Here is an 11,052-nt window from a genome sequence, read left to right as displayed (position 1 = left end):
CCTATCCATCGCAGGGCACAATCACATACACACTCACACACCCATTCATACACTATGGACACTTTAGACACGCCAATCAGCCTACCATGCATGTCATTGGACTGGGGGAGGAAACCGGAGTACCCGGAGGAAACCCCCGCAGCTAAAAGACAAAATTGTGTTATAAAATGTTACATATTTCATGCATATGGAATTGCTGTACATATTTGAGCCAAGTAAATTAAACACATCGTTGCTTATACACTGGGCATGAGGTGGGAATACACCTTGGATGGACTGACATCCCAGTCCATCAAACAGCACCATACATACACACCTCCGCACACATATTCATTCACACCCAGGAGCAATTTAGAGTCACCACTCTGGCATGTTCTGGCATGTTTTTGGGAAGTTGGAGAAAACCACAGAAGTCAGAGGAAACCCACATGGGCACTTTGAGATCATGCACAGAAACTCAGCACACACCAGATTAGATTAAGTTCAGATTAAATTCAAGAGCGGAAAAAAACAGGATTGTGCATAGACGAAGGTTTATAGCTGCCATCGCAGAAGTGAAAACAGGTCCATCCATTTTCCATACTGCGGGGGAGCCTGTAGCCTAGACACAAGGCGGGGGATGGGGTACTAACGCATTGCAGGGCACAATCACACACATATTCACACACTACAGACAATTTGGAAATGCCAATCAGCCTTCAGCACATGTCTTTGGACTTGTGGAGGAAACCAGAGTACCCAGAGGAAACCCCTGAAGCGCTGGGAGAACATGAGGGATTCCAACCTCCAGCCCTGAAGGTGCGAGGCAAATGTGCTAACCACTAAGCCACCGTGCCCCCATGAAAACCGCTACTACCTATAAATGATAAGAGTATGATGTTCTTTAATTAATAAAAATGTAATCAGTGGAAAATTGCTGTTGTTTAATAAAAATAAATAATGTGTAGTGGGATGAGTAGTTGGAAAATAATCCACTTCAGGTGCAAGTGTGGACAGTAACTCATCACATCACTACTTCATTGATTATTTTTCCATAACGGCACACCCTAAAGTGGTGTTTTATCCTTTTCTTATTAACACTTTTTTCATAAATTGAACAACTGTTGGATGTAGAAAAGTCTTTGATGTCTATCTGATCTCATATCCATACTGTAGTAGACTATTTATCTTTTTATGTTGTGAAGGAGTCACAATTTTGGGGTGTGCTGTTATAGGAAAATAATCACTGATGTAGTACTTCATGATATATACACACTGTAAAACCGGATTTAAAACTAATTACCGCATGGTGGCTTAGTGGTCAGCACGTTCGTCTCACACCTCCAGGATCGGGGGTTCGATTCCCAAAGGGGCGCTGTGTGTGGAGTTTGCATGTTCTCCCCGTGCTGCGGGGGTTTCCTCCAGGTACTCCGGTTTCCTCCCCCAGTCCAAAGACATGCATGGTAGGCTGATTGGCGTGTCCGTAGTGTATGAATGGGTGTGTGAGTGTGTATGTGATTGTGCCCTGCGATGGATTGGCACCCTGTCCAGGGTGTACCCTGCCTTGTACCCCATGCTCCCTGGGATAGGCTCCAGGTTTCCCCGTGACCCTGAAGAAAGGATAAGCGGTATAGAAGATGGATGGAAGGGATGGATAATTACCTCAAAATTTTTAAGCTGATCAATCAATTTCTATATTATTCTTAAATTACATTTATTTTATTTTACCCGGGTTCAGTTTAGTCTAATATAAATTCACACAAATTTACCATTAGGTGCTTCTTCAAAACCGTCCCAGGGATTTTCCATCTTTCGTTTCCAAGGGTTTTATCAGTGGATACATTTCTGTTGGTTGCATTCATGTTGAAATTGGTACAACAGCTTAAGCACTGGACATGTTACATTCTGTGTCAAAGGTCTCTCTCTTCCTGCGGAAAAACAGAAAACCCATTTAGCCCGGAGGAGCAGACGAGGACGGGCCTGACAGGCGGGAGAAATAGACTTTCTTTTTTTAAACCCATCTGTAGATATTGGACCATGCTGTAGAGACGTCACGGTGGTTAGCTCTATGACTTGAGCTTGGTTGAGCTTATAAAAGCAGGGAGGGGAAAAAAGCAGCAGTGTTAGAGGGTAGCAGCAACTTTCCATCATAAAACAACATTTCCCCTGGAAGGAATGTTCAAGATTGCCAGCTGAGTTCATACATTTGAGAAATGTGCATCACAGTTTGCAAGGAAAAGTATCTTGCCCACAGATATCAGTATTCTATCAGGATCAGAATGGCCAAAAAAAATGGCTCTTGATCATTTCAATTTAGCTTCTTTCACAAAATATAGTTCAGCACACTGGTTTTATTGAACCGACTGAAAAGAGTCCACAATGTCATTTGAAGAGGGGGAAAAAAAACGCACTTTTCCGCATCCCTTACTCACCTTTTTCTCCTTTTCAATTTGTCAGTATACTAAAAAACGTTTTCCAATTCCCTCGTTCATTATCATCGATAAGTCAAATACAGCCTCTCCTTCATTGCCGAATCATGAGTTGTTGACGCAGTACTACAGTATTTCTGCACAATGTAAACCAATTTACTTTCCTCTCTCCATTACAGATAGTATTAAACAATGCCCTATGAGTACACAGCTGTCTCAAAGGGAATGATTTATTGCAGAGAGCCAAGTCTTTGCGTCGCTCTGTGAGGCTGTGCAGTGTAAAATAAGCTCATTTATATTCCATATTGCCGGAGCTGCCTCACTTAATATTCTTGTCAGCGAACACTGGGTGGAGGATTCACTCAAATTCAAATGTGGTATAAAGAAGCCTGTCCCTGGCTTTGAGGAGTGTACTAACATTATTAAACACATTTCATCATGTTGAAGTAATGTGAAGGGAAACAGGTTAAGAGTCGTATCAGACGCTGTGAGATTTCCTAATCATTGTTCTCTGGCGGTGCTGTGTTTAAAGATGTCACTAACCCATAATAATGCCTCATAAGGCTCTAATCATGTGCTTTAATTAATTCCTAACAATCATGTTGTAATGCAAAGTGTCACTGTTTATTATTATCCCATGTCCTGTACTGTACAACCTTTATTCATTAACTTTAATTGACCTGTGCATAGTCATAAAGCAAGTGTTATATTTATTAACATAACACTTAAAACATTACAAACATTACAGCGCAAACTCGTAATTCCAGATTAATATGACTTTATTATTTTTATATTCGGATTTCAGACATCATTAATGAAGTCTGTAAGTTGTTTTCGAATGAATTATTCCGGCGGTAAGTGTTTGTAATGCCGTGTTTATAATGTTTTGGTAGCAGATATTACAGTCGCTTTATACATCTGTACGGGTCATTATTAGTTTGAAAAGTTGCACAGTTTGGCCCCTGGCATTATAATTGATATTGACGCTTGCTTGTTTTACAACACGAGTGTAAAGTGATCAAGGCATTATTTACAGCACAGCGCAGATTATTAGAGCTTTCTGAGGCATTATGAGAGCTTCTAAAAAATGCTTTACAAGCCTAAAAATAATTACAAGCAGAGTTATAACGATTTATGAATATTTCAGCTTTCATACACTGATCAGCCATAACATTAAAACCACTGACAGGTGACGTGAATAACACTCATTATACCGTTACACTGGCACCTGTCAAGGGGTGGGATATATTTTAGTGAGTAAGTGAACAGTCAGTTCTCTAAGTTGATGTGATGGGCAAGCGTAAGGATCTGAGCGGCTAAAATGGGATGGCTAGATAACTGGATCACAGCATCTCCATTTTGTACAATGGACATCAGAACTGGACCATGGAGCAATGGAAGAAGGTCTGAAGGTCTGGTCTGGTGTTTTCTTTTACATCATGTGGATGGCCGGGTGCGTGTGCGTCTCTTACCTGGAGAAGAGATGGCTCCAGGATTCACTATGGAGTGTGATGCCCTGGGCAATGTTCTACTGGGAAACCTTGGGTCCTGGCATTCATGTGGATGTTACTTTGACACGTACCATCTACCTAAACATTGTTGCAGGCCAAGTACATCCCTTCATGGCAACGGTATTCCCTAACGGCAGTGACGTCTTTCAGCAGGATAATGCGCCCTGCGACACTGCAAAAATTGTTCAGGAACGGTTTGACGAACATGACAAAGAGTTTTTTTGACTTGATTTTTGACTTGTCCTCAATTTATTTTGATCTTCTTATGATGCCCAACATTACACTTACTGTGTGAAAAATAAGTATCGATTGGAAATTACTCTGTTAGCTTTATGCCTTGCTGTAAGTGGTTGTCTTTGAGTCCAAAATGCTTGGTGGAGATAATGCCAGGATAATGCGCCCTGCCACACTACAAAAATTGTTCCGGAACGGTTTGACGAACATGACAAAGAGCTCTAAATTACCCAGATCTCAATCCAATTCAGCATCTGAGGGATGTTCTGGACAAACAAGTCCGATCCATGGAGGCCCCACCTCACAACTTACAGGACATAAAGGATCTGCTGCTAACGTCTTGGTGCCAGATACCACAGCACACCTTCAGAGGTCTTGTGGAGTCCATGCCTCGATGGGTCAGAGCTGTTTTGGCAGCACAAGGGAGACCTACACAATATTAGCCATGTGGTTTTAATCTTATGGCTTATCGGTGTATAAAAATGCTTTAAGTAATGATACTTTATTATCAATATCACTTCTTATATACAATAATGTGACTAATAAGAATGACACAGCAGTGTCATTTTGTACTTGCACACAATTCATGTCACTTTAAAATGAAGATGTAGCAGTACGTGATGTAGCTTTATGAACTACGTAGGCAGAGAACAAAACTGATCCTGGGTGAAAAAAAAAAATTTATTGCATGGATATATAATTATCAAATTAAATCAACACAAATCAACAAAAGTGCAGAGAAAGTGACACGTTTGCGCAATATTTGGATCCTTTCATATACAGTAGATGTCAGGATCTTTATACACTGTTTGTGCTTGTATGTTCAAGGAGAAATTCAGAATTTGATGGCATGCTCATTTTTATATACTTAATATTGCCAAATGTATGTGGATACCTGACCACCCCCCCTATGTGCTTGTTGAACCTCTCATTCCAAAGCCAGGGGCATTAACATGGAGTTGGTCCATTCAAGAACCACATATGGGTCTGATTGACAGGTGTCCACAAACTTTTGCCCACAAAATGTATACAGTTAAATATACAGTACAATTCTAAAGCCTGAGATAGATAAATAGGGATACATAGGGACAAAGGCGAATTCTGTCCCAACTTCTGCATTCCTTAAAATACTAGTGATTGTAAAATAAAAAGAATAATAATTAAAAAGCATTTTTTTTAAAAAAAACATGCCATCACTAAAGTAAACAAATACTGTTAGATAGCCATTTAGTCCTGGACATTTCTTTCCGCATTAAACACAATTTTAACTGCACTAGCAATAATAATATCCCCCTGTGCTGTCAGTCCAGCAGACAAACAATAACTTCTCACGGGAATAAGGAAAATACAGTACCCAACCAACAGATTAGCACCAGAATCGATAAGCTTCTTGCAAATATTTCAATATAAACATATTTAATATGTTTCAGAGTGGGCTTTATCTTTAAGGTAGACTGAATGTGTACCAATACTGTATATTGATCTTCTTATGTTGCCCAACATTACAGTTACTTCGATTGGAAATTACTCTGTTAGCTTTATGCCTAGCTGTACGTGGTGGTCTTTGTGTCCAAAATGCTCGGTGGACATAATTTACCACCATTACCCTGCCCGAGAGTTATCGTTTATGAGGCAAAGTGTCACGAATTTTACGTGTAAATTGGTCAAATGTCATTTGTACGAAGGCAAATTAAATTATAAACAGAGCATCTAGATAATTGTTTAACAAGTCAGTATGAACAGGAATTACAGTCAGTGATGAAGTTTACTTGGATCACTCTCGCAATGCTTAACACCCTACACCTTGATACAGTATTAATATTAACATGCACGTGGTAGATTTTTACTTAGGATTGACCTACAATGATCATTTATGACAACTGATTTTATAACAACCTACATAAACATGTATCGACGGTTATTCCAGTAGATGAAATCTGTCATTTTAAGTGACAAACATTTCTGTTGACATAAAACAAAGGTAACACTGCGTAATTAAGTTCCCCAATGTTCAACTTAAGTCAGCTCGGAAAGTGCAACACCACCCTGAGTTAGTGAGCAGAGAGGTCATTCTTGGTCTTCTATGAATATAGTATAGTATTTCATACAGTATAGCAAAGTTTACAGAAAAGAAAAGAAAAAAAAAACCTGTTAAAAATATATAATCTGACCAAAAGGTCTAAAAGCAATAGAAAAAAAAAGACACCTTAATAATAAATTAATAAATATCGCCCGTTGCATCCTGTCAGATTCATTTCAGTTTCTTCTGAGTGCCTGAGGGTTCTCCATATTCAGCCGTAGCAGGAGTTTCTCCAGCCACTGAAACAGCAAGAAAAGGAAAAAGAATTAATTGTATGTTCTTACTGGAAATAATATGAAAACACAGAATTTCTAACTGTTTTCTTGCTTGATTTCTATATCAATTTATAACATTATAATTACTGATTTTGAAATCCAAATTCTACATACAAATAGTTTTGGCCCCCAAAAAAGTTACCAAGGATACTTTTTGAACATTGTTTAAACATTTAATTTTACAGAAATCACAAAGATGACAGAGAATATAAAATAAACAAGGTACTAACTCAAAGGTGGTTCTTCCCTGCTCCACTTTCTTTTTCCTCGAATCATCCTTTGGAGCTTCTCCAGGAGTTCAATGACCTGCATCTCATCAGTCTTCACCTTATTATTGAGAACATGATACCTATTCTTACACTGATCTAACAACCACTTGAATTCTGCTTTTGCCCCCTCGATATGCTGCTCAATAGTGACCTCTCCTAACCAATCTCCACGAGAGAACAAGACCATAGTGTGGTTCCAGACATCAGCACCCAAAAGCTCCAAGTGCTCTTCCACGGCAATTTTGTGTCTCTTCAGAAACGCAGCCCCTAATGGATAAACCAGTAGAAAAGCATGGGGTCCTTCACCAAGCATTTCAACACTGCGCTTGAGTTCCTGCTTAAGTTCATCTGAAGAGGCTTCTGCAGGAACCCAGTTCCAACTTGGCGTATCGACCACGGTGACATGCATGCCTGCAATTTTGCTTTTTTCCATCACACAGACTTCTGTTTGTTCACCGATTCCAAACACCTCCTTATTCAGGATAGTGTTTCCAGAGGAACTTTTTCCTGCCCAACGTCCACCCAGCAATATGATCTTCACATGATCCGTTTCTGTTGGGAAATAAAACAAATCTTGTAAATTACAAAACCTGTAAAGTGGGGAAATGTTAATAATAATGTAATAATTGTTACTATTATATATATATATATATATATATATATATATATATATATATATATATATATATATATATATATATATATATATATATATATATATATATATATCGTTGGTTCAGAGGTTGTTGACTGGTGGACCGCAGTGTTGATTCTGACCCAACAAAAGAATTTATTGGATTGAAACACTACTGATCAGAACTGATCAACGCATAATTAAAAACTGGCAAGCTCCACCTCTAGTGGTGGCACATAATGTATATGGTTCTGGAAAGCATGTAACTGGATGATCAGGAAGTTGCACCTAGTTTTAAATCGTCGAAAAAATTTTGTCATTTTCCCAGAAAATTCAAACAAGAACATCTCCAAATCTTTTTATTTATTTTATTTTAAATATACTATTGTTATATGTATTGGTCTCAGGATACAAAAAGTTCTGAAGCACCATTTTTTATTTCAGAGGCACATTAAAGACAAGTAGATGTAGCAGTGTGCGTTTATTCTTCACTTGGGGTTCAAAATTGCTAAACCAAAGCATAACCATTTATGATCAGTGCGTGGCTATACGTAGCACTTCAGTATTAAAAGGCAAATGCTGTGACAATTCAGTCATGATAGTTAGGAATACTCCTGGACTAGTCCATGTGTTTTATGAGTGTCCGTGAGTGAGGAACACAAATTTGGCTTTTGCATTAACTCTTTCTGTGATTCCACTATAAACTGGATTATTGCACTTGTTATTGTTGCAGCTGCAGTAAAGATAGCATCAGTCCTGATGTGGGTAGCTCATGTTTCACTAACGGTCTTGTTATCACAGTAAAAATCTAAATATTTACTAAAAGCACACTTGTGTTACAGACTAGCTTCTTACTCATTGCTGTACAATACAACATACACTACAGCATAAATCTACATCTAGATCTAAATCCTGATTTCCTCTGTTTTTGTGTATATCTCTAATAATATCTATACTATATATTATCTATAATATTATCTATACTAAATAATTTCAGAGATTAAAACAAATTCTAATATAAAAACAAAGGCAACCTGACTAAACACAAAATACAGTTTTTAAATGATAATGTTATTTATTGAAGCAAAAAAGTTATCCAAAACCAACCGGGCCTGTGTGAAAATGTATTTGCCACTATAGATACTAATTCTCCAAATCTATGAAACTGCATTCATAACAGGGTTCAGCTAGACTAGATTACACAAGCAGGCCTGATTACTGCAAACCCTGTTCAATCAAATCAACTCTTAAATAGAACTTTTTCAACAGCATGAAGTTGGTTAAAAGGTCTTACCCAGCAACACACTATGCCAAAGTTGAAAGAAATTCCAGAAATGATGAGGAAGAACGTGATTGAAATGCATCAGGGTTACAAAGCTCTTTCAAAGGCTCTGGGACTCCAAAGAACCACCGTGAGAGCCGTTATGTCCAAATGGAAAAACTCGGCAGAGTAATAAACCTTCCCAGATGAACCTTCCCAGAACTTTCCCGACCTTCCAAAATTCCTGCAGGAGCACAGCAACGACTCATACAGCTAGTCTTAAAAGCACCAAGGACAACACCAAAGGAACTACAGGCCTCTCTTGCATCAATAAAGGTCACTGTTCATGACTCCGCTATCAGACACTGTGCAAAAATGGCATCCTTGGTAGAGTGGTGAGGCGAAAACCACTGATAACCCAGAAGAATGTTAAGGCTCATCTGAATTTTTCCAAAACACACCTTGAGGATCTGAAAAGCCTTTGGGAGAATGTTCTGTGGACTGACGAGTCGAAGGTGGAACTGTTTGGAACACAGTGGTCCATTACATCTGGAGTAATCCAAACACTGAATTCCACAAAAAGAACATCATACCTACGGTCAAGCATGGTGGTGGAAGTGTGATGGTGTGGGGATGCTTTGCTGTTTCAGGGCCTGGGCAACTTGAAAAAATTGAGGGAAACATGAATTCTGCTCTCTACCAGAAAATCCTAAAGGAGAATGTCTGGTCTTCATTCTGTAAGACTATGCAGCAAGACAACGATCCAAAGCATAGGAGTAAATCCTAGTCCTAGAAGTAAGTGAAAGACTGATCTCCAGTTATCCGAAGTGTTTGGTTGCAGTTATTGCTGCTAAAGGTATCACAAGCAGATTTTAAGTTTAAGGGAGTGATTAGTGTTGGATAACTTTTTTTGCTTCAATAAAAAAAACGAAAAAACAAATAAAAACTATTGTATGTTTACTCAGGTTGCCTTAGGTTTATGTTGTATTTCAATTGAATATCTACTATGAGATATACACAACATCAGAAGAAATCAGCAGCCATATCTGTATGCTGTATTAGCATGTACTAGCATTAGCATCATTAATTTATTAATTCATTTTCAGTAAGCACTTTATAATGATCAGGTCCGCAGTGGATCTGGAAGCTATCCCAGGAACAGACCACAGGAATATACCCTGGAACGCCAGTTCATTCATCTCAGAGCAACACACACACACACACACACACACACACACACACACACACACACACACATTTACACACACATTCATGCACTCATTCAAACAGGAGAATATCTGAAACCCAAGCCCTGAGCTCAGGATGAAGCCAGAGATCCTAGAGCTGTGAGATGTTTACACCACCATTTATATATAATTCACTACTAAAGTTTAGAGAAGTGAATGAAGAACACAACATCTGTCTTAAACTACATATAAAGATTTCATTAGACTATTCATCAACTATCTTGAATCCTATCATTGACAGAATGCAACCGAGGCACGAGGCCTTTGAAATAAATTCCACCCACCTGTTGCAGCAGTCGCCATGGGTTCTTTCTCAAAGTGTCAAGTTACAGGTTTGATAGTAGAAGGTTGGTAGAAACTTACAGTATGTCCTAAATCAGGCACTACCACAATACAGACAAAATATTTTACCCCTTGTGGTTAGAAAAGAAACCCACTTCCTGCATGTGAAACTGAAAGAATCTCGAAAGGGTTGATTCATAATCACATGATCAAAAGGTGACGCCTTTAAAGAGGCATGCACAGGATAGGTACATGTGACTGACTATGTCGAATATATCATTTGGGTAAGTATATAATGCTCAGGCATGATTTCTTTTTTCTTTTTTTTTTAAAGTTAAATGACATTTGCTTCAAAATCTTGAACATTTTAAGGCTTTTGTAAGAATATAAATCACTGAGAGATCACAGGTCTAGGTTGTAATGGGCATACAGTAACACTAATGTATAATGTATGTGAGTTTCTATACCTGTTACATGTGGAGTAAAATAACAAAAGTCTAAAAAGTTAGAGAAAAGTTCTGAACAGATATTTTGTTAATGCAAAGTTGTAAGGTGTAAAATAAAAGAATTTAGTAATTAGTTAATATATATATATATATATAATAACTCAGGGAAAGTGTTGTTACATTGCAGTTTTTATCACTTCTTTAATTGAAATCATTGTAAGGTTAGGAATGGAATAAATGAGAATAACAGGTTTATAGAATTAGTGAGTATGTAGAAATATGTTGTTGTTGTTTTTTGGTCTGGATAATGTTATTTGAAGTTGGGAATTACTGTAAGCGGGCCTCTTCAGATGAGAGATGGTAAGGGGAAAAGGGAAAAATAAAGATTTTTTAGGAGAAAGCTGT

General features: G+C 38.2%; 1 protein-coding gene across 1 annotated transcript; it reads right to left on the bottom strand.

Annotated features, from left to right (window-relative positions):
* Positions 1 to 4,815: 4,815 nt before the first annotated feature.
* Positions 4,816 to 10,395, bottom strand: LOC108259111 (GTPase IMAP family member 4). The gene is made up of 3 exons (XM_017458328.3): positions 10,204 to 10,395; positions 6,739 to 7,329; positions 4,816 to 6,472 (listed from the first exon to the last, which is right to left on the bottom strand). The coding sequence occupies exons 1-3, from the start codon at positions 10,220 to 10,222 to the stop codon at positions 6,405 to 6,407; spliced, it is 678 nt and encodes a 225-aa protein (XP_017313817.1). The 5' UTR covers positions 10,223 to 10,395; the 3' UTR covers positions 4,816 to 6,404.
* Positions 10,396 to 11,052: the final 657 nt, after the last annotated feature.

This window comes from Ictalurus punctatus, chromosome 27 (assembly GCF_001660625.3).
Source record: "Ictalurus punctatus breed USDA103 chromosome 27, Coco_2.0, whole genome shotgun sequence".
NCBI classification, from domain to species: domain Eukaryota; kingdom Metazoa; phylum Chordata; class Actinopteri; order Siluriformes; family Ictaluridae; genus Ictalurus; species Ictalurus punctatus.
The sequence above is the reverse complement of the archived record's forward strand: the minus strand, read 5'-3'. Positions and strand labels throughout refer to the sequence as shown.